Here is a 25,143-nt window from a genome sequence, read left to right as displayed (position 1 = left end):
TGTTTCAATATATTATCTTACACGATGTTATGCTACGGTATGTTATCTTACATAATGTTACACTACATTATGTTAATTACCTAACGTTATGCTACATTATGTTATCTTACATGATGTTACGGTTACGATATGTTATCTTGCATGATGTTATGCTACGATATGTTTGCTTACAGGATGTTACGGTTACGATATGTTACCTTACATAATGTTGTGCTACATTATGTTATCTTGCATAATTTTATGTTTCAATATATTATCTTACATGATGTTGTGCTATGATATGTTAGCTTACATGATGTTACGGTTACGATATGTAATCTTACATAATGTCATGCTACATTATGTTATCTTACATATTTTTATAATACAATATATAAATATATTATTTTATACGATGTTATGCTACGTTATGTTAGCTTAGATTGTGTTACATTTACAATATGTTATCTCACATGATGTTATGCAACATTATGTTAGCTTACATGATGTTATGCTACGTTATGTTATCTTACATGATGTTACGGTTACAATATGTTACCTTACATAATGTTATGCTCGTTATGTTAGCTTAGATTATGTTGTGGTTACAATATGTTATCTCATATGATGTTATGTTACATTATGTAATGTTACATGATGCTATGTTACAATATGCTACGATATTATCTTACATGAAGTCATGCTATAATATGTTACCTTTCATGATGTTACTGCCACGATATGTTACCTTACATGATGCTATGTTACCTTACATGATGCCAGCTATGCAGTGTTTTGGAAAATCGACTTTTTATGTTGAGTGTTTTTTTTAACAAAGAACAGAATGACTCACCAGGTCCCACAGCGCCACCTGCCTCTCACTCATGCGACTGAAGCCGGTGCTGAGAATCCTCCTGTCGGACACGAACACGGCCCGGACTGGCCTGGAGCCCTCATGAGGTTTCTCTTTCTCCTGCACACGCACACCAAACACACAGCTGAGACTTGGCAGAAGTCACATTCTAACCTTCATGAAGACGCTGTTATGTGTTATAACATATGATTAGAAGTTATTATACATCATGATTTATTATTATACATGTTTAAAGATTACTACCCATCATGAGTTATAATTACACAACATTAGTTGTTACTACACATCATAAGTTGTTATTACACATACTAAGAGGTTATTACCCATTAAGAGATGTTATTACACATCATTATGGCATGTTATAATCCATCATAAGATGTTATTATGCATCACAAGATGTTATTACGCACCACTAAATGTTATTACACATGATTAGATGTTATTAGACATAAGTTGTTACTATGCACTATTATATGTTATTAAACATCACACAATGTTATAACGCACCATGAAATGTTATAACACATGAGATGTTATTACACATCATTGGATGTCATTACACATCATACGATGTTATTACACATCTCACAATGTTATTATGCACCATGAGATGTTATTACATATGATTAGATGTTATTACATATCACAAGATGTTATTACGCACCATTAGATGTTATTACACATCATTAGATGTTTTTACACATCATGATATGTTTTTATACATTCCTAGAGGTTATTACCCATTAAGAGGTGTTATTACACATCATTATGGCATGTTTTATTCCATCATAAGATGTTATTATGCATCACAAGATGTTATTACGCACCATGAAATGTTATTACACATGAAACGATGTTGTTAGCCATAAGATGTTACTATGCACCATGATATGTTATTACACATGATAAGATGTTATTACACATCATAGGATGTTATTACAAATCATGGTATTACACATCACACAATGTTATTATGCACCATGAGATGTTATTACATATGATTAGATGTTATTACACATCATAAATGTTATCACGCACCATGAGACGTTATTACACATGATTAAATGTTACACATCATAAGATGTTATCACTCACCAGAAGACGTTATTACCCACAATTAGAGGTTATTACCTATCATAAGTTATTACCCATTAAGCAATGTCATTACACATCATTATGACATGTTATCTATCATAAGCTGTTATTATGCATCATCATGAGATGTTATTACCCATCATGAGGTGTTATTACACATAATTGTGAGATGTTATGACCTATTATACAATGTTATTACACATCATGATGAGATGTTATTATACATCATGAGTTATTACACATCATTAGTTGTTATTACACATGATTAGAGGTTATGGCCCATCGCAAATATGTTTTACCCATCATGAGATGTTATTACACATCATGAGATGTTATTACACATCATGAGATGTTACTAGACATCCTGATATGTTGGAACACATTATTAGAGAATATTAAACATCATGTAACGTTATCATATATGTTTAAAGATTATTGCACATCATAAAATGTTATTACACATGAATATAGGTTATTACAGATCATGAGATATCATTAATCATGAGTTATTACACATCATGAGAAGTTATTACTCATCATTTTTTGTTATTGCCCATCATGAGATGTTATTTCACATCCTTATGACATGTTATTATTTATGATAAGATGTTATTATGCATCATCATGAGACGGTATTATATATCATGAGATATTACCCAACATGAGTTCTTATTACCCATCATGTGATGTTAATACCAATTATTAAGATGTTGTTACAAAAAAATTAGGTAATTGCACATTAATATACATTATTACACATAATAATATGTTATTACACATAACACAATGTTAGTATGCACCATGAGATGTTATTATATATGATTAAATGTTAGTACACATCATAAGATGTTATTACACACAATAAGATGTTATAACATATAATTAGAGGTTATTACCCATCATAGCGTATTACCCATTAAGAGATGTTATTACACATCACTATGACATGTTATTATCTATAACATATTACGCATCTTGAGATGTTATTACCCATGATTAGACGTTATTACACACCATGAAATGTTATTGTAAGAATAATTGTATCTAATTTATCACAAAACTTTGTGTTTCCATGAGTTCCCGGCGAGAAGACAAAAGCTGTCTGTGATCCTACCAATCAAAAGGCTTGTAAAAAACCACTGTGTAGGATGGGAAGCAGCATGAAGGCGTCTGTTTCTTTGATTTATTGTAATCCACAGAAAGATTTTGTCTTGACCCGAGATCTACAAAGTGGAGAGGAAGTAGGACCGGCCCAAGCTCCTAGGACCTTTTCTTTGAACTGTTTTACGACCTTTTCTTTGAACTGTTTTGTAACCAAAGACAGTGGCTGTTTACGACCCCTTCCCTTAGAAACAGCCTTTGCCATGTAATCAGGGAAAGTCCAAATAAAAGAAGAGGCGTACAATCTTTAGTCAGAGCGTGGTGACACAGTACAAGGGTACAGGTGTACGCGTTTCTCCTCAAATGAGCCAAATTCAATTCTGTCTCTGTTTGATTCCTTGCCTCTTGTCTAGTTTAATAGATGTCATCAGTGTTTGAACCTGACAGTTATTACACATCATAAGATGTTATTACATATCACAAGATGTTATTATGCACCATTAGATGTTATAACACATCATAAGATGTTATTAAACATAAAAAGTTGTTATTATGCACCATGAAATGTTATTACACATGATTAGATGTTATTACACATCATAAGACGATATTACGCATTATAAAATGTTAATATGCAGCATGAGATGTTCTTACACATGAGTTGGGTGGTAAAGTTCTGTATAAAAGCAAAAGGCAAGATGACGTACGAGGAGGACGGTGCCCTTGCGAGGGTCCAGCACCCTCAGCATCTTGTCCTTGCAGGAGGTCACAATCTTGGAGCCGTCACGGTTCCAGCTGACGCCGTAGATGAGGTCAGAGTGCACGCTGTCGATAATCACGGCCGCCTCGCCGCGGGCCACGTTCCAGAGGATAACCACGTTGTCACAGCCTGCAGAGAGGACTCATGAATCACTTTTTTGAAGATGTGTTTTATATTCAATACAGCAGAGTGGGCGGGGCTTGCACGTGCTAATATGTATCTAACGAGCGATCACCTGCGCTCATCAGGACATTGTGAGCCGTGGGGTGCCAGCTGAGGATGCCGACGCGTTTGGAGTGACCCTCCAGCTTGACCACGGGCTTCGTGAGCGGCAATGTCAGCCCGGCGTCCGGAATCTCCCAAATCTGCCCGTGAAGACAGGTATGGGGCGGGGTCATGAAGACGCGTGAGAGAGGCGGCGCGGGTGTCTCACCATGACGCTGCAGTCCTCGGAGCCGCTGGCGATGATGTTGTCGTTGTGAGGACAAAACTCGATGTCCAACACGGGACCTGTGTGTCCGCACACGGTGGGGTAGGACATGTCTATGCGACCCGTCTGTTCAGACACACACACCATGACATCATCAGTCTGCACATTTAGTCCTATTATCGCTGCTGAATAAAACTCAATCATATTCTTTATACTTTTACAAAAATATATAATAATATTTAATAGGGGCAAAGGTAAACTGTCCATCAGTACGCAGATTTTCTCGATGGTTGTGTTTTGTATATAAATCACTTCTTGATCAGGTTCCCCCTTATTTGTGTTCTTTCACATGTAGAGACTCCAGTCGCTACAGATTAATGTCCCAGGACATACTTAGCACATTTGTTCCAAGAGCCAACACAAAATAGCTTTCAGATATGCTGCTCCTTGGTCATAGACTAACTTCCAGAAGGATCTCAGGTTACCTGAGCCAATATCTTCGGGGGAATTTTAAGCCCTTTTAAAAGGATCGTTAAACTGTTTCTATTGGGCATTGTTCTTTTTTTTAAGTTGTTTTTACGAAAACATTTTAAACATTGTTTTTATGTATGTAAGTAATTTACTTTTAATTGTGGCGTGTGACTGCTACTGTTCTTAAATGTATTTAGTTCTTTCTGCCCTCTTGGAAAATAGATTTTGATCTCAATGAGTTTTTACCTGGTTAAATAAAGGATATTGATTGATTGATTGATTGATTGATTGATTGATTGATTGATTGATTGATAATAAGCAGAGCACAGCAGTATTTTACAATATGTAATATTAAATTTCCTTGTATAATTCGTAAGTTGTTTTTTAATCAGTATTTTATATTATACTTTTTGTTTGACATTGTCATAATTGTACAAAAAATAAAACAAATTATTTCCAATAATCCATATATTTAACCTTTCGTAGGCACTCATAGATATACAAAAAATCCATCCATCCATTTCCTACCGCTTGTCCCTTTTTTGGGGTCGCGGTGGGTGCTGGGGCCTATCTCAGCTGCATTCGGGCGGAAGGCGGCATACACCCTGGACAAGTCGCTAACTCATTGCAGTATACAAAAAATGTGTATGTAAAATACATACTATATTATACTATATACTAAAATGTATATAATATATAATATATATATATATATATATATATATATATATATATATATATATATATATATATATATATATGCGCACACACACACAAATGAGGACGCACACACAAACACACAACACACACACACACCTAAAAAAAAACAACTAAATTTAACGTTATCCAAAACGTAATACACAAGACATAAAAAAATATGACTAATAATTAAAAAATTATAAAAGGGTCACAACGCACACGATAAAGGTAATAATATAAAGTAACACGAACAATAATCATAGCATAATAGTAATAGTATTAGTATCAAAAGTAATACAAAATTAAGAATAACAGAATAAAAAAATGTACCTTCAACTTTTTGTTTTTTAAATATCATCGGTCTCTACAGTATACATTTACCATAAGTATAACTTTAAAAAAAAGAATTACTGTAGGACACTTGGTTCTACTGTGCAGTGTGGCTCTTAGCAAACAATATTTTGTTTTGTTTGGCTCTTACTGTTTGCAGTGTGATAAAAACTCTATCTACTCTGCGATATCTATTACACTAACTTGGTGCTTCTCCATTTTTTTTCACCCTCCCCCTAATTGAAATTAGACTGACAAGCTGATAATATTCTGGCACCAGCACGTACACGCCACCAAGATGAAGAGGCGTTTTCTCACACCCCATCGCTCAGATTTCCTAGTTAGGCAAGCAGTACTGCCACCTAGCTGAAGGCTTGTGTATCATTCAATATTTTTTTTAAATGCGCTTATACTGCAAGTCTTTTGCTTTTCGGGACCCCCTTTGACCCCCTGACCACGATGCAATAAGTTAGGTTAGGTTATTGTTACTTTGAGGTAACAATCTATAAATATACAGGAAAAAACAGGCAGGCTACATGCTGCCAATTCTTGACAATATTAAATGTAATATTAGTTTGAACATTTTTAGAACAACATTTTGATTAGTTTAGGGCCTCAGTCGTAAAATAAATTTAAATGTCATTTATTATTTTTAGGGCGGCACGGTGAAAAGGGGTTAGTGTGTCTGCCTCACAATACGAAGGTCCTGAGTGGTCCTGGGTTCAATCCCGGGCTCAAGATCTTTCTGTATGGAGTTTGCATGTCCTCCCCGTGACTGCGTGGGTTCCCTCCAGGTACTCCGGCTTCCTCCCACTTCCAAAGACATGCACCTGGGGATAGGTTGATTGGCAACACTAAATTGGCCCGAGTGTGTGAATGTGAGTGTGAATGTTGTCTGTCTATCTGTGTTGGCCCTGCGATGAGGGAGCGACTTGTCCAGGGTGTACCCAACCTTACGCCCGATTGTAGCTGAGATAGGCACCAGCGTCCCCCAAAGGTAATAAGCGGTGGATGGAAAATGGATGGATATATTATTTTAAAATTATTTTTAAAATCAACAGGGTTCTTGGATTGCACTGGGGTTAAAATCGACAGGGTTCTTGGACTGCACTGGGGTTAAAATCAAGAGGGTTCTTGGACTGCACTGGGGTTGAAATTGACAAGGTTCTTGGACTGCATTGGATTTAAAATCAACAGGACTTTTGGACAAACCACTTTTTGTGTCAAAGGGAATCCAAAGGGAGCATAGGCAGATCAACTTCAAATTTGTTATTGATAATTTTGCATTATTGATTTCTTTGTTTATTTTTTAGTTTGTTTAATGCCCTTTTTATTGCCTTTTATTTTTATATTACAAGATCTATACTAAATAAAATATAATTAATTACAATTCAATAGCAATTATTTATTGAAATTTTGTGTCAAAGGCAATCCAAAGGGGTCATGGGCAGATAAACTTCAAATCTATCTGTTAATTATAATTATAATTCTTCGACTACACTGGGGTTTAAATCAACAAGGTTCTTTGACTGCACTGGGGTAAAAAACAACAGGGTTCTTGGACTGCATTGGGGTTCAAATTTACAGGGTTCCTGGACTGCTTTGGAGTTAAAATCGACAGGGTTCTTGGACAAAAACAATGTTTGTGTCAAAGGCAACCCAAAGGGAGCATGGGCAGATCAACTTCAAATCTAACTGTTAATCATAATTTTGCATTATTTATTATTTATCTATTTCATTTTTTAGTTTGTTTTATGCCCTCTTGTCAAAAAAATCTTAGTTTTTTTATATAACAAACACAAAATATGCAATGTCTCTACAAAATATTTTAAAGTGGAATATTTGATGAAGTAATTGGATAATAATAACAATAATTCATAACATTGATTTTGATTAATTATTATTTTTGAGTAATTACAAATTTAAAGAAAAAAACTGTTATTAGAGTCAACATCGAAACTTTTTGTCGTTACCTTTCAACTGTTTTTTATGTTTTATAAAAAAATATGACTTCATTGGATTTTTAGAAGCTGTTAAAAAAATAGCACATTTTGGACACACCTGCTTAAGTAGTGCAATGTAGGGTTCTCATAGTGATGAGAAAAAGAGAGCGATGTCGCATGCGGTGCAGCAAAGCAGCAGAAAGCGACCACATGTGACGTCACAGAGCAGGCATGAGGGGAAGGAGGGGGGGGCGGGGGGGGGGGGGGCACATCCTGCCCTGACTGAGGCCACCTCCTAATATGGTGAAAACATCTCAGTTGCCATCAAACTTCCTCATTCCCCTCGAAAGTCTGCGGAGTCACGAGCGACGGCAGGTCAAAGGGGCACGCACCTTGCCGAGCGGCAGCACCATGAAGGCCCCGCCCCCGCTGGCGTCCACGATCATGGCCACGAACTTGGGGTTGACGGAGCAGAAGCTGCTGTCCCAAGTCATCTGGGAGATGCGGATGTCGTCGTAGCATTGGTCCGCCTTGGCCGCCTGCCCGAAAACATGGCGGAACTTGCTGGTCCTCACGACCTTCCTGGACATGGCGACCTGTAGGGACAGCATCACAGGTTGAGCCAATCGGCGATGACGTCTCCGTTTGTGTGGCAGGCGGGGAAAAGGGGAAGCGGAAACTTTGCACAACTGCTTCTGCTTCTTGTGCAGTAATAAATGTGTAGGGAGAGCAATAATTCAAATTCATTTTTCAGAATGCAAACCGTGACAAGATGAGGATGTGGGGGCGGAGTCAGGTCAACCACAAACACCTGCACTCAGCATGTTCTTAGTACAGTTTCTACACAAGCGGCCATCTTTGTCCCATAACATGCACACACTCAGCAAACATTGATGGTAAAAACCTCCACACACACATACATACATACGTCATGCCGTTTACCGACGGCCAGTAAACGCATCGCGGCAAAGTGCTGCAGGCGCATGACAGTGACAAGGATGAGGATGACGAAGGCCTACCTGAGAGCGTTGGTGGTTGTTGCCGAGCAGCGAGCCAGCCGCCAAAATGAGCGGCAGGAGGAAGGGGAAGAAGTTGAACAGAAGCACAAAGTAACGGCGGAGGAGGAAGTGACGCTTAGCAACCATGGAGGAAGTGGGCAGGGCCAGACATGAAACGAAGAGGTCTGCCAGGTGGCGTCAAAGCGCGCATCTTGGTGTGCGAGTGACATTAAAATCAACAGGGTTCTTAGACTGCTCTGGGGTTAAAATTGACAGGGTTCTTGGACTGCACTGGTGTTAACATTGACAGGGTTCTTGAACTGCACTGGGGTTTAAATCGACAGGGTTGTTGGACTGCACTGGGGTTAAAATCGACAGGCTTTTTGGAATGCACTGGTGTTAAAATTGACAAGGTTCTTGAACTGTACTTGGGTTAAAATCAACAGGATTCTTAGACTGCACTTGGGTTAAAATCAACAGGGTTCTTGGACTGCACTGGGGTTAAAATCGACAGGGTTCATGGAATGCACTGGTGTTAACATTGACAGGGTTCTTGAACTACACTGGGGTTTAAATCGACAGGGTTCTTGGACTGCACTGGGGTTAAAAGTTCTTGTTACCTAAAAGTGTGAAGATTGGGTGAAAAATGGTTTGTGCAAACCTGTGCTAAAGTGAAATTCGGCCTCAAACACGGCCGTCTGGGATATATCTTGTGCTGATGAGCGTGTTTATTTAGGAACTAACTTGACTCAAAAGCATTTTGGAGTCAAGGGGTTTAAATCGACAGGGTTCTTGGACTGCACTGGGGTTAAAATTAACAGGGTTCTTGGACTGCACTGGGGTTAAAATTGACAGGGTTCTTGGACTGCACTGGGGTTGAAATTGAGAAGGTTCTTGGACCGCACTGGGCTTAAAATCGACAGGGTTCTTGGACTGCACTGGGGTTCAAATCAACAGGATTCTTAGACTGCACTGGGGTTAAAGTCAACAGGGTTCTTGGACTGCACTGGGGTTCAAATCAACAGGATTCTTAGATTGCACTGGGGTTAAAATCAACAGGGTTCTTGGACTGCACTGGGGTTAAACTTGACAAGGTTTTTGGACTGCACTGGGGTTAAAATCGACAGGGTTCTTGGAATGCACTGGTGTTAACGTTGACAGGGTTCTTGAACTGCACTGGGGTTTAAATCGACAGGGTTCTTGGACTGCACTGGGGTGAAAATCAACAGGGTTCTTGGACTGCACTTGGGTTCAAGTTGACAAGGTTCATGGACTGTACTGGGCTTAAAATCGACAGGGTTCTTGGACTGCACTGGGGTTCAAATCAACAGGATTCTTGGACTGCACTGGGGTTAAAATCGACAGGGTTCTTGGACTGCACTGGGGTTAAACTTGACAAGGTTTTTGGACTGCACTAGGGTTAAAATCGACAGGGTTCTTGGAATGCACTGATGTTAAAATTGACAGGGTTCTTGAACTGCACTGGGGTTTAAATCAACAGGGTTCTTGGACTGCACTGGGGTTTAAATCGACAGGGTTCTTGGACTGCACTGGGGTGAAAATCAACAGGGTTCTTGGACTGCACTTGGGTTCAAGTTGACAAGGTTCATGGACTGTACTGGGCTTAAAATCGACAGGGTTCTTGGACTGCACTGGGGTTCAAATCAACAGGATTCTTGGACTGCACTGGGGTTAAAATCGACAGGGTTCTTGGACTGCACTGGGGTTAAACTTGACAAGGTTTTTGGACTGCACTGGGGTTAAAATCGACAGGGTTCTTTGAATGCACTGGTGTTAAAATTGACAGGGTTCTTGAACTGCACTGGGGTTTAAATCAACAGGGTTCTTGGACTGCACTGGGGTTAAAAGTTCTTGTTACCTGAAAATGTGAAGATCGGGTGAAAAATGGTTCGTGCAAACCTGTGCTAAAGTGACCTTCGGCCTCAAACACGGCCGTCTGGGATCTAACTTGTGCTGATGAGCGTGTTTATTTAAGAACTAACTTGACTCAAAAGCATTTTGGAGTCAATGGGTTTAAATCGACAGGGTTCTTGGACTGCACTGGGGTTAAAATCGACAGGGTTCTTGGACTGCACTTGGGTTAAAATCAACAGGATTATTAGACTGCACTTGGGTTAAAATCAACAGGGTTCTTGGACTGCACTGGGGTTAAACTTGTTAAGGTTTTTGGACTGCCCCGGGGTTAAAATCGACAGGGTTCTTGGAATGCACTGGTGTTAACATTGACACGGTTCTTGAACTGCACTGGGGTTTAAATCGACAGGGTTCTTGGACTGCAGTGGGGTTGAAATCGACAAGGTTCTTGAACTGCACTTGGGTTAAAATCAACAGAATGCTTAGACTGCACTGGGGTTAAAATCAACAGGGTTCTTGGACTGCACTGGGGTTAAACTTGACAAGGTTTTTGGACTGCACTGGGGTTAAAATCGACAGGGTTCTTGGAATGCACTGGTGTTAACGTTGACAGGGTTCTTGAACTGCACTGGGGTTTAAATCGACAGGGTTCTTGGACTGCACTGGGGTTAAAATCGACAAGGTTCTTGGAATGCACTGGTGTTAAAATCGACAGGGTTCTTGGACTGCACTTGGGTTAAAATCAACAGAATTCTTAGACTGCACTGGGGTTCAAATCAACAGGATTTTTGGACTGCACTGGGGTTAAACTTGACAAGGTTTTTGGACTGCACTGGGGTTAAAATCGACAGGGTTCTTGGAATGCACTGGTGTTAACGTTGACAGGGTTCTTGAACTGCACTGGGGTTTAAATCGACAGGGTTCTTGGACTGCACTGGGGTTAAAATCGACAAGGTTCTTGGAATGCACTGGTGTTAAAATCGACAGGGTTCTTGGACTGCACTTGGGTTAAAATCAACAGAATTCTTAGACTGCACTGGGGTTCAAATCAACAGGGTTCTTGGACTCCACTGGGGTTAAACTTGACAAGGTTTTTGGACTGCACTGGGGTTAAAATCGACAGGGTTCTTGGAATGCACTGGTGTTAACATTGACAGGGTTCTTGAACTGCACTGGGGTTTAAATCGACAAGGTTCATGGACTGCACTGGGGTTAAAAGTTCTTGTTACCTAAAAGTGTGAAGATCGGGTGAAAAATGGTTTGTGCAAACCTGTGCTAAAGTGACCTTCGGCCTAAAATACGGCCTTCTGGGATCTATCTTGTGCTGATGAGCGTGTTTATTTAGGAACTAACTTGACTCAAAAGCATTTTGGAGTCAAGGGGTTTATATCAACAGGGTTCTTGGACTGCAATGGGGTTTAAATCAACAGGGTTCTTGGACTGCACTGGGGTTCAAATCAACAGGATTCTTAGACTGCACTTGGGTTAAAATCAACAGGGTTCTTGAACCGCACTGGGGTTAAACTTGACAAGGTTTTTGGACTGCACTGGGGTTAGAATCGACAGGGCTCTTGGAATGCACTGGTGTTAACATTGACAGGGTTCTTGAACTGCACTGGGGTTAAAATCAAAAGGGTTCTTGGACTGCACTTGGGTTAAAATTAACAGGGTTCTTGGACTGCAATGGGGTTAAAATCGACAGGGTTCTTGGACTGCACTGGGGTTAAAATCAAAAGGGTTCTTGGACTGCACTTGGGTTAAAATCAACAGGGTTCTTGGACTGCACTGGGGTCAAAAAATTTGACAAGGTTCTTGGACCGCACTGGGGTTAAAGTTGACAAGGTTCAGGGACTGCACTGGGCTTAAAATCGACAGGGTACTTGGACTGCACTGGGGTTAAAATCAACAGGGTTCTTGGACTGCACTGGGGTTTAAATCAACAGGGTTCTTGGACTGCACTGGGGTTAAAATCGACAGGGTTCTTGGAATGGACTGGTGTTAACATTGACAGGGTTCTTGAACTGCACTGGGGTTTAAATCAACAGGGTTCTTGGACTGCACTGGGGTTAAAAGTTCTTGTTACCTGAAAATGTGAAGATCGGGTGAAAAATGGTTCGTGCAAACCTGTGCTAAAGTGACCTTCGGCCTCAAACACGGCCGTCTGGGATCTAACTTGTGCTGATGAGCGTGTTTATTTAGGAACTAACTTGACTCAAAAGCATTTTGGAGTCAATGGGTTTAAATCGACAGGGTTCTTGGACTGCACTGGGGTTAAAATCAACAGGGTTCTTGGACTGCACTTGGGTTAAAATCGACAGGGTTCTTAGAATGCACTGGTGTTAAAATCGACAGGGTTCTTGGACTGCACTTGGGTTAAAATCAACAGGATTATTAGACTGCACTTGGGTTAAAATCAACAGGGTTCTTGGACTGCACTGGGGTTAAACTTGTTAAGGTTTTTGAACTGCACTGGGGTTAAAATCGACAGGGTTCTTGGAATGCACTGGTGTTAACATTGACAGGGTTCTTGAACTGCACTGGGGTTTAAATCGACAGGGTTCTTGGACTGCAGTGGGGTTGAAATCGACAAGGTTCTTGAACTGCACTTGGGTTAAAATCAACAGAATGCTTAGACTGCACTGGGGTTAAAATCAACAGGGTTCTTGGACTGCACTGGGGTTAAACTTGACAAGGTTTTTGGACTGCACTGGGGTTAAAATCGACAGGGTTCTTGGAATGCACTGGTGTTAACATTGACAGGGTTCTTGAACTGCACTGGGGTTTAAATCGACAGGGTTCTTGGACTGCACTGGGGTTAAAATCGACAAGGTTCTTGGAATGCACTGGTGTTAAAATCGACAGGGTTCTTGGACTGCACTTGGGTTAAAATCAACAGAATTCTTGGACTGCACTGGGGTTAAACTTGACAAGGTTTTTGGACTGCACTGGGGTTAAAATCGACAGGGTTCTTGGAATTCACTGGTGTTAACATTGACAGGGTTCTTGAACTGCACTGGGGTTTAAATCGACAGGGTTCTTGGAATGCACTGGTGTTAACATTGACAGGGTTCTTGAACTGCACTGGGGTTTAAATCGACAAGGTTCATGGACTGCACTGGGGTTAAAAGTTGTTGTTACCTAAAAGTGTGAAGATCGGGTGAAAAATGGTTTGTGCAAACCTGTGCTAAAGTGACCTTCGGCCTAAAATACGGCCTTCTGGGATCTATCTTGTGCTGATGAGCGTGTTTATTTAGGAACTAACTTGACTCAAAAACATTTTTGAGTCAAGGGGTTTATATCAACAGGGTTCTTGGACTGCAATGGGGTTTAAATCAACAGGGTTCTTGGACTGCACTGGGGTTCAATTCAACAGGATTCTTAGACTGCACTTGGGTTAAAATCAACAGGGTTCTTGGACCGCACTGGGGTTAAACTTGACAAGGTTTTTGGACTGCTCTGGGGTTAGAATCGACAGGGCTCTTGGAATGCACTGGTATTAACATTGACAGGGTTCTTGAACTGCACTGGGGTTAAAATCAAAAGGGTTCTTGGACTGCACTTGGGTTAAAATTAACAGGGTTCTTGGACTGCAATGGGGTTAAAATCGACAGGGTTCTTGGACTGCACTGGGGTTAAAATCAAAAGGGTTCTTGGACTGCACTTGGGTTAAAATCAAAAGGGTTCTTGGACTGCACTGGGGGCAAAAAATTTGACAAGGTTCTCGGACCGCACTGGGGTTAAAGTTGACAAGGTTCAGGGACTGCACTGGCCTTAAAATCGACAGGGTACTTGGACTGCACTGGGGTTAAAATCAACAGGGTTCTTGGACTGCACTGGGGTTAAACTTGACAAGGTTTTTGGACTGCACTGGGGTTAAAATCGACAGGGTTCTTGGAATGGACTGGTGTTAACATTGACAGGGTTCTTGAACTGCACTGGGGTTTATATCGACATGGTTCTTGGATTGCACTGGGGTTAAAAGTTCTTGTTACCTAAAAGTGTGAAGATCGGGTAAAATTGTTTGTGCAAACCTGTGCTAAAGTGACCTTCGGCCTCAAATACGGCCTTCTGGGATCTATCTTGTGCTGATGATCGTGTTTAATTTAGGAACTAACTTGACTCCAAAGCATTTTGGAGTCAAGGGGTTTAAATCGACAGGGTTCTTGGACTGCACTGGGGTTATAATAATCAGGGTTCTTGGACTGCACTTGGGTTAAAATCAACAGGGTTCTTGGACTACACTAGGGTGAAAATTGACAGGGTTCTTGGACTGCACTGGGGTTAAAATTGACAAGGTTCTTGGACCGCACTGGGGTTAAAGTTGACAAGCCTCATGGACTGCACTGGGCTTAAAATCGACAGGGTTCTTGGACTGCACTGGGGTTCAAATCAACAGGATTCTTAGACTGCACTGGGGTTAAAATCGACAGGGTTCTTGGGGTTAAATTTCACAAGGTTTTTGGACTGCACTGGGGTTAAAATCGACAGGGTTCATGGAATGCACTGGTGTTAACATTGACAGGGTTCTTCAACTGCACTGGGGTTTAAATCGACAGGGTTCTTGGACTGCACTGGGGATAAAAGTTCTTGTTACCTAAAAGTGTGAAGATCGGGTGAAAAATGGTTTGTGCAAAGCTGTGCTAAAGTGACCTTCGGCCTAAAAAACGGCCTTCTAGGATTTATCTTGTGCTGATGAGGGTGTTTAAATTAGGAACTAACTTGACTCAAAAGCATTTTGGAGTCAAGGGGTTTAAATCGACAGGGTTCTTGGACTGCACTGGGGTTAAAATCAACAGGGTTCTTGGATTGCACTTGGGTTAAAATCAACAGGGTTCTTGGACTGCACTAGGGTTAAAATTGACAGGGTTCTTGGACTGCACTGGGGTTAAAATTGACAAGGTTCTTGGACCGCACTGGGGTTAGAGTTGACAAGGTTCATGGACTGCACTGGGCTTAAAATCGACAGGGTTCTTGGACTGCACTGGGGTTCAAATCAACAGGATTCTTAGACTGCACTGGGGTTAAAATCGACAGGGTACTTGGACTGCACTGGGGTTAAACTTGACAAGGTTTTTGGACTGCAATGGGGTTAAAATCGACAGGGTTCTTGGACTGCACTGGGGTTAGAATCGACAGGGCTCTTGGAATGCACTGGTGTTAACACTGACAGGGTTCTTGAACTGCACTTGGGTTAAAATCAACAGGGTTCTTGGACTGCACTGGGGTTAAACTTGTTAAGGTTTTTGGACTGCACTGGGGTTAAAATCGACAGGGTACTTGGACTGCACTGGGGTTAAACTTGACAAGGTTTTTGGACTGCAATGGGGTTAAAATCGACAGGGTTCTTGGACTGCACTGGGGTTAAAATTGACAGGGTTCTTTGAATGCACTGGTGTTAACACTGACAGGGTTCTTGAACTGCACTTCGGTTAAAATCAACAGGGTTCTTGGACTGCACTGGGGTTAAACTTGTTAAGGTTTTTGGTCTGCACTGGGGTTAAAATCGACAGGGTTCTTGGAATGCACTGGTGTTAACATTGACAGGGTTCTTGAACTGCACTGGGGTTTAAATCGACAGGGTTCTTGGACTGCAGTGGGGTTGAAATCGACAAGGTTCTTGGACTGCACTTGGGTTAAAATCAACAGAATGCTTAGACTGCACTGGGGTTAAAATCAACAGGGTTCTTGGACTGCACTGGGGTTAAACTTGACAAGGTTTTTGGACTGCACTGGGGTTAAAATCGACAGGGTTCTTGGAATGCACTGGTGTTAACATTGACAGGGTTCTTGAACTGCACTGGGGTTTAAATCGACAGGGTTCTTTGACTGCACTGGGGTTAAAATCGACAAGGTTCTTGGAATGCACTGGTGTTAAAATCGACAGAGTTCTTGGACTGCACTTGGGTTAAACTTGACAAGGTTTTTGGACTGCACTGAGGTTAAAATCGACAGGGTTCTTGGAATGCACTGGTGTTAACATTGACAGGGTTCTTGAACTGCACTGGGGTTTAAATCGACAAGGTTCATGGACTGCACTGGGGTTAAAAGTTCTTGTTACCTAAAAGTGTGAAGATCGGGTGAAAAATGGTTTGTGCAAACCTGTGCTAAAGTGACCTTCGGCCTAAAAAACGGCCTTCTGGGATCTATCTTGTGCTGATGAGCGTGTTTATTTAGGAACTAACTTGACTCAAAAGCATTTTGGAGTCAAGGGGTTTATATCAACAGGGTTCTTGGACTGCAATGGGGTTTAAATCAACAGGGTTCTTGGACTGCACTGGGGTTCAAATCAACAGGATTCTTAGACTGCACTTGGGTTAAAATCAACAGGGTTCTTGGACCGCACTGGGGTTAAACTTGACAAGGTTTTTGGACTGCACTGGGGTTAGAATCGACAGGGCTCTTGGAATGCACTGGTGTTAACATTGACAGGGTTCTTGAACTGTACCGGGGTTGAAATCAAAAGGGTTCTTGGACTGCACTTGGGTTAAAATCAACAGGGTTCTTGGACTGCAATGGGGTTAAAATCGACAGGGTTCTTGGACTGCACTGGGGTTAAAATCAAAAGGGTTCTTGGACTGCACTTGGGTTAAAATCAACAGGGTTCTTGGACTGCACTGGGGTTAAAACATTTGACAAGGTTCTTGGACCGCACTGGGGTTAAAGTTGACAACGTTCAGGGACTGCACTGGGCTTAAAATCGACAGGGTACTTGGACTGCACTGGGGTTAAAATCAACAGGGTTCTTGGACTGCACTGGGGTTAAACTTGACAAGGTTTTTGGACTGCACTGGGGTTAAAATCGACAGGGTTCTTGGAATGGACTGGTGTTAACATTGACAGGGTTCTTGAACTGCACTGGGGTTTAAATCGACATGGTTCTTGGATTGCACTGGGGTTAAAAGTTCTTGTTACCTAAAAGTGTGAAGATCGGGTAAAATTGTTTGTGCAAAGCTGTGCTAAAGTGACCTTCGGCCTCAAATACGGCCTTCTGGGATCTATCTTGTGCTGATGATCGTGTTTAATTTAGGAACTAACTTGACTCCAAAGCATTTTGGAGTCAAGGGGTTTAAATCAACAGGGTTCTTGGACTGCACTGGGGTTATAATAATCAGGGTTCTTGGACTGCACTTGGGTTAAAATCAACAGGGTTCTTGGACTACACTAGGGTTAAAATTGACAGGGTTCTTGGACTGCACTGGGGTTAAAATTGACAAGGTTCTTGGACCGCACTGGGGTTAAAGTTGACAAGCCTCATGGACTGCACTGGGCTTAAAATCGACAGGGTTCTTTGACTGCACTGGGGTTCAAATCAACAGGATTCTTAGACTGCACTGGGGTTAAAATCGACAGGGTACTTGGACTGCACTGGGGTTAAACTTGACAAGGTTTTTGGACTGCAATGGGGTTAAAATCGACAGGGTTCTTGGGGTTAAATTTCACAAGGTTTTTGGACTGCACTGGGGTTAAAATCGACAGGGTTCATGGAATGCACTGGTGTTAACATTGACAGGGTTCTTCAACTGCACTGGGGTTTAAATCGACAGGGTTCCTGGACTGCACTGGGGATAAAAGTTCTTGTTACCTAAAAGCGTGAAGATCGGGTGAAAAATGGTTTGTGCAAAGCTGTGCTAAAGTGACCTTCGGCCTAAAAAACGGCCTTCTAGGATCTATCTTGTGCTGATGAGGGTGTTTAAATTAGGAACTAACTTGACTCCAAAGCATTTTGGAGTCAAGGGGTTTAAATCGACAGGGTTCTTGGACTGCACTGGGGTTAAAATCAACAGGGTTCTTGGATTGCACTTGGGTTGAAATCAACAGGGTTCTTGGACTGCACTAGGGTTAAAATTGACAGGGTTCTTGGACTGCACTGGGGTTAAAATTGACAAGGTTCTTGGACCGCACTGGGGTTAGAGTTGACAAGGTTCATGGACTGCACTGGGCTTAAAATCGACAGGGTTCTTGGACTGCACTGGGGTTCAAATCAACAGGATTCTTAGACTGCACTGGGGTTAAAATCGACAGGGTACTTGGACTGCACTGGGGTTAAACTTGACAAGGTTTTTGGACTGCAATGGGGTTAAAATCGACAGGGTTCTTGAACTGCACTGGCGTTTAAATCGACAGGGTTCTTGGACTGCACTGGGGTTAAAAGTTCTTGTTACCTAAAAGTGTGAAGATCGGGTCAAAAATGGTTTGTGCAAACCTGTGCTAAACCTTTGGCCTAAAATACGTCCTTCTGGGATCTATCTTGTGCTGATGAGGGTGTTTAATTTAGGAACTAACTTGACTCAAAAGCATTTTGGACAATAGTGCCGATGTCCCGATACTTTTTCCACCCTTGATACTCGATTCCGGTTTTGGATTTTTGGGTACTGGCCTAACTAAACTGATTTTAAACTGACATGATATCAGCAGGAATTGTTCATACTTGTATCATTTTGTAGTGTGGAATTTAAGAGAAGGTTTGATCAAGTGAAAAGAGTCAGACAGAACAATGGTGGATATGAAAAACACTGACCTATCAATTATTAAACGCTTGGAATAGACTTTAAGTTGGAGTGGTAATTCTTTTTTGGCGACACTTCGGGGCCAAGTCAAGCTTCTAATACAGTAAGTTGAATGGTGCGGACACGTTTGTTACTGGATATATACATATATATATCCATCCATTTTCTACCGCTTATTCCCTTTCGGGGTTGCGGGGGGCGCTGACGCTTATCTCAGCTACAATCGGGTGGAAGGCGGGGTACACCCTGGACAAGTCGCCACCTAATCGCAGGGCCAACACAGATAGACAGACAACATTCACACTCACATTCACACACTAGGGCCAATTTAGTGTTGCCAATCAACCTATCCCCAGGTGCATGTCTTTGGAAGTGGGAGGAAGTCGGAGTACCCGGAGGGAACCCACGCATTCACGGGGAGGACATGCAAACTCCACACAGAAAGATCCAGAGCCTGGGATTGAACCCAAGACTGCAGGACCTTCGTATTGTGAGGCAGATGCACTAACCCCTCTGCCACCGTGAAGCCCTCACATACATATATATATATATATTTTTTCTTTATTTCTTTATTTTTTTTCTTTATTTTATTCATCCTTCCGTGTTACCATCTAAATGTGACACTATGTTCCCCCGCTTTTTTTTTTCTTTTTGCAAATTGTTTGTCTGTCCAGCACTTTGGCCAACTAGGGTTGTTTTTAAATGTGCTATAACAATAAATAAACTTAACTGAAATTAATATGTTTCTGCCTTAGAGACCTTCTATGAGTAAGTAATATGCAACTAAAAGTATTTGATACATCTTTATATTGACAAATGTGCTGTTTTATACTCCAATGTTGTTCAATGATTAGTACCTATGCCTAGCTTGTGTGCTATTGTGTGCTTAGCTGTCGTGTAGCCGCTAGTGCCTGGTAGCCTAGCATATTTACCTTCTGTAAATTACTTTAGTAAAATAGAAGAAAGTGTGTGCTTATTGGAGGACATTTAAATTTTAACTGGCAAGTAACCACACTATCGTCTGATACTTTGTTTGCTAATATCGAACTGCTGTCTGCTATTAATATAGGATACGGACACCCTTACCATATGGGCTTAATTTTTGGAAAAAGTCTAGGGCTCTCGTGATTAGATGACAGTTGAAAAAACTATGGCTTTAACATCAACAGGGTTCTGTCGAGACGTATCGGTTCGCAGCATCGTGGATAAAGACTTCGTCTAAAAATCAATAGTGTTCCCGTGCTCACATAGAACAAATAACCTGGGGAAAAAAAAAGACGCTCCCTTGACCGGCAAAAAGGCAAGAATTGAGATGACTGGACTCCTCAATCATGTTGTTCCTAAAAGCGATTGGGTTCCTGAGGAGACATCATCAGTCGGTTAGAAAAAGGGAGGTTGAGAGAGGACAAACGGACATAAAATAACCATGGAAGATCAAAAGGGAAAAAATTAAATCACTCAATCTCAATATAATTACTTAAATGTATCATTAACTATTTATCATTTAAATTAAATACATAAATATGTTGTCAAATGTTTTATTAATGTATTTAATGTATCCATCCATCCATTTTCTACCGCTTATTCCCTTTTGGGGTCGCGGGGGGCGCTGGCGCCTATCTCAGCTACAATCGGGCAGAAGGTGCTGTACACCCTGGACAAGTCGCCACCTCATCGCAGGGCCAACACAGATAGACAGACAACATTCACACTCACATTCACACACTAGGGCCAATTTAGTGTTGCCAATCAACCTATCCCCAGGTGCATGTCTTTGGAAGTGGGAGGAAGCCGGAGTACCCGGAGGGAACCCACGCATTCACGGGGAGAACATGCAAAGTCCACACAGAAAGATCCCGAGCTTGGATTTGAACCCAGGACTGCAGGAACTTCGTATTGTGAGGCAGACGCACTAACCCCTCTGCCACCGTGAAGTATTTAATGTAAACATACATTTTTTTGATTTAGTTTTTTTTTTAAAATAAATATTTCAATATTTTGATATCTATTTCATTAACATGTGTGTCAACATTAATTAATTAAATTTTCAAATTCAGCTATCAAATTCCAAGCTTCAATCATTGGACTAGATTCATTTTAGCCCCGCCCACTGACTTTGATGGCTGACTTTGACAGGTAATACAGTCCTACACAACTGACACACAGGTTTGTGAAATAATTAACCATGAAATCAATTGATAATCAATCAAATTATGAAGTAAATACACCGTGGAGCAATTTATTCAATGGAGAAATAATTAAATTAATAAGTAAATAATGTATTCATTAATCATATATTTCAATAATCGATCACTGATCAAATAGATACCTGTACTTTTATGTTAAATAAATGAATGACACATTTAAAAAGACATTTATGGATTCCAATCCTATTATAAACAAGACTAAAGCAATCATTGGACTAGGTTCGTTAGCCCCGCCCACCAAATTTGATGGCTATGTTTGAACATTATACATTTATTTGTTTATTAAGTAATTAAACAAAGTAAATAATGAACTATTTCAATCGTTAAATATTAAAAGAAATTGAATCACTCATTAAATAAATATGTTTTTTTTTACATAGAATAAATTAATGACACATTTAATATCACGCTTTTGTATTAATTCCACATTCTGAATGATCATTGACATATTTAAGATAATATATAAATACGTATTTATTTATTAAATTTTGCCCATACTTTTCTACTTCAAGTTATAATCCCTGCAATAGAAAGTCAAATAAAAAAAAAGTTATAAGCTACAAATTAAGAAATAAAAACTAAGAAAAATACCTGAAATAATAGAAAAACTATTTCGAAAAAGTATGTAATCTTTTAAAAATAAAATCAAATCATATATTAATGACTGAAAATAAAAATAAATTTAGCAAAACAAATCGACCACTATTGGATCTATAAGTCAAAATGAATAGGTGTCTTATATATAAATGGTTGATTTATATAGGCTCGTAAGGTAAAGTTTTGTACCTGACAACTTTACCTTACGAGCCTACATAAATCAACACATCACAATACACATCAGTAGGCTAAATGAACCTCTTCAACATAGGTGTCTTGTTCCTATAAAAAAAAACACAACATGACCTTCGACCTCCAGGAAGAGAAGACAAGGCGCACGTTTACAAAATATAAACTTGAGTTTTATTGCACAATTGTGGCGGCAGACTTGCCCACTCGTCTGTCCGCTTGCAATCGCAGAGGCGCTGCATGCCGCTAGAGGGCGCCACATTCACCTCATCGCTCTTTTCGAAAGAGGATCCCATCATCATCACCATGGAGACATGGAGCAGGTCCTTAGTGGGTTGACTACAGAACTATTATTCTGACCCGTTACAAACTAACAGGCTAGCCCGCACCTGTGTTGTATTTACCGATAGATTACATTTGTTTAAAAAAAAACACTTTGTCCCGCCAGTGACTCCGCCACACATACAGTACTTACATACATGTTTGTCTTTACGGGGGAGACAAAAGAGGCCAATAGTGTGGACGCGTTCCACTCCTGTAAGAACTTCCTGTCTGCTGTACGCTGGCGTCATCACCAGGAGAGACAAAACACATCAGACAGTCAGGGGTGATGACATCAGATTTGAAATATAATACATTTGTAGGCTTTATGGCACGATGCAAAGCAGATTCTAATCAGCCATAAACAGTGGGTCTGGGTCAGTTGTTACCTCATTCTTGTGAGAATCCTGTGTAACTGAAGCATTAAAATTGGGGTGTCAAACTCATTTTTATAGCGGGCCACACAATTATAGCTGCACTCAGAGGCCCAGAAATGTAAGTGCTTGTATTTGATAACCCAAAAAAATGTTTGGAACACCCGATATTATTAGAGTGTAGAACTTATGGCATTGCATGTGCAACATTTTAATGACAAAATTTAAAGAGCAAATATATTCAGCTAGAAAGTGCTTTTTTATGATGTGGTGGTCGGCCAGATAAATCATGTGGCGGAACCCAATAAATGATGTGGCAGGATACGCAAGAATGATGTGCCACATCAAAATGATGTGATAGTCTACAACAAATTTATGTGGCGGACCCCAAAAAAATGCTGTAGCGAGACACGTTAGAATGATGGGGCGTGCCACATTAAAATCATGGGGCGGTCTAAAATAAGATAATGTGGCGGGCCACAATAAAACGATATGGCGTGTCATTTGAAAACTATGAGATGGTACACATTAAAATTGATTAGTGGTCTACAATAAAATAATGTTGCGGGCCATTTTAAAATTATATGGCGGAACCCATAAAATTATGTGGTCGAACACGTTAGAAATATGTAGCATGCCATGTAAAAATTATACGATGGGCACGATTATAATGAAGTGACGGGCCACATTAAAATTATATGGCGGAAGCCATAAAATGATGTCGCCGGACACGTTAGAATGATGTGGCGTGTTATGTTGAAATTATATGACGGAACTCATAAAATGATGTGTGTTAGAATGATGTGGCGTGTCATTTTAAATTTTGGAGTGGGCCCCATAAAATGATGTGGCGGGACACATTAAAATTATGTGGCGTGCCATGTAAAAATTTTACGATAGGCACCACTAAAATGAAGTGGCGGGCCATGTTAAAATTATATTGCGGAACCCATAAAATGTCGTCGCCGGACACGTTAGAATGATGTGGCGTGTTATGTTGAAATTATATGACGGAACTCATAAAATGGCGTGGCGGGCCAAGTTAAAATTATGTAGCGTGTCATGTTAAAATTTTGGGGCGGGACACATTAGGAATTATGTAGCGTGCCATGTAAAAATTATAGGATAGGAACCACTAAAATGAAGTGGCGGAATCCATAGAATGTTGTCGCCGGACACGTTAGAATGATGTGGCGTGTTATGTTGAAACCATATGACGGAACTCATAAAATGATGTGGCGGGCCAGGTTAAAATTATGTAGCGTGTCATGTTAAAATTTTGGGGCGGGCCCCATAAAATGATGCCTATCGTAAAAATTTTACGATAGGCACCACTAAAATGAAGTGGCGGGCCAAATTAAAATTATATTGCGGAACCCATGAAATGTCGTCACCGGACACGTTAAAATGATGTGGCGTGTTATGTTGAAACCATATGATGGAACTCATAAAATGATGTGGCGGGCCACATTAAAATTATGTAGCGTGTCATGTTAAAATTTTGGGGCGGGCCCCATAAAATGATGTGGCGGGCCACATTAAAATTATATAGCGTGTAATGTTAAAATTTTGGGGTGGGCCCCATAAAATGATGTGGCGGGCAGGACACATTAGCAATAATGCAGCGTGCCATGTAAAAATTATAGGATAGGCACCACTAAAATGAAGTGGCGGAACCCATAAAATGTCGTCGCCGGACACGTTAAAATGATGTGGCGTGTTATGTTGAAACTATATGACGGAACTCATAAAATGAAGTGGCGGGCCAAGTTAAAATTATGTAGAGTGTCATGTTAAAATTTTGGGGCGAGCCCCATAAAATGATGTGGCGGACACATTAGAAATTATGTAGCGTGCCATGTAAAAATTATAGGATAGGCACCACTAAAATGAAGAAGCGGGCAACGTTAAAATTATATTGCGGAACCCATAAAATGTCGTCGCCGGACACGTTGGAATAACGTGGCGTGTTATGTTGAAATTATATGACGGAACTCAAAAATGACGTGGCGGGCCACATTAAAATTATATAGCGTGTCATGTTAAAATTTTGGGGGGTGGCCCCATAAAATGATGTGGTGGGCGGGACACATTAGCAATTATGTAGCGTGCCATGTAAAAATTATAGGATAGGCACCACTAAAATGAATAGGCGGAACCCATAAAATGTCGTCGCCGGACACATTAAAATGATGTGACGTATTATGTTGAAACCACATGACGGAACTCATAAAATGATGTGGCGCGCCACATTAAAATTATGTAGCGGGTCATGTTAAAATTTTGAGGCGGGCCCCATGAAATGATGTGGCGGTACCCGTTAGAATTATGTAGCGTGCCATGTAAAAATTATAGGATGGGCACCATTAAAATGAAGTGGTGGTCCACATTAA

General features: G+C 40.6%; 2 protein-coding genes across 3 annotated transcripts in view; both read right to left on the bottom strand.

The window, feature by feature from the left end:
* Positions 1-22,674, bottom strand: part of coro1a (coronin, actin binding protein, 1A) — a 30,721-nt gene extending 8,047 nt beyond the window's left edge. The window contains exons 1-6 of one of the 2 annotated variants that reach the window (XM_061905594.1): positions 22,531-22,674; positions 8,075-8,278; positions 4,243-4,365; positions 4,045-4,174; positions 3,757-3,938; positions 833-952 (exon numbers count right to left, since the gene is read on the bottom strand). In XM_061905594.1, the coding sequence (XP_061761578.1) occupies positions 833-952; positions 3,757-3,938; positions 4,045-4,174; positions 4,243-4,365; positions 8,075-8,278; positions 22,531-22,536 (765 nt within the window). In that variant the 5' untranslated portion in view covers positions 22,537-22,674. Of the gene's footprint in view, positions 1-832; positions 953-3,756; positions 3,939-4,044; positions 4,175-4,242; positions 4,366-8,074; positions 8,279-8,701; positions 8,853-22,530 lie in introns of those variants that run through there. The other variant, XM_061905593.1, reaches the window with a different exon arrangement.
* paqr4a (progestin and adipoQ receptor family member IVa) overlaps positions 8,228-25,143 on the bottom strand; it is a 39,121-nt gene continuing 22,205 nt past the window's right edge. Inside the window, exons 4-5 of the mRNA XM_061905595.1 lie at positions 22,531-22,617; positions 8,228-8,278 (exon numbers count right to left, since the gene is read on the bottom strand). The gene's annotated coding sequence lies outside the window, so the exon portion shown is untranslated. The remainder of the gene's footprint in view (positions 8,279-22,530; positions 22,618-25,143) is intronic.

The sequence above is a fragment of the Nerophis ophidion genome, linkage group LG07 (genome assembly GCF_033978795.1).
Source record: "Nerophis ophidion isolate RoL-2023_Sa linkage group LG07, RoL_Noph_v1.0, whole genome shotgun sequence".
NCBI classification, from domain to species: Eukaryota; Metazoa; Chordata; class Actinopteri; order Syngnathiformes; family Syngnathidae; genus Nerophis; species Nerophis ophidion.
Note: the sequence above shows the minus strand (reverse complement) of the source record. Positions and strands in the feature narration are given on the sequence as shown.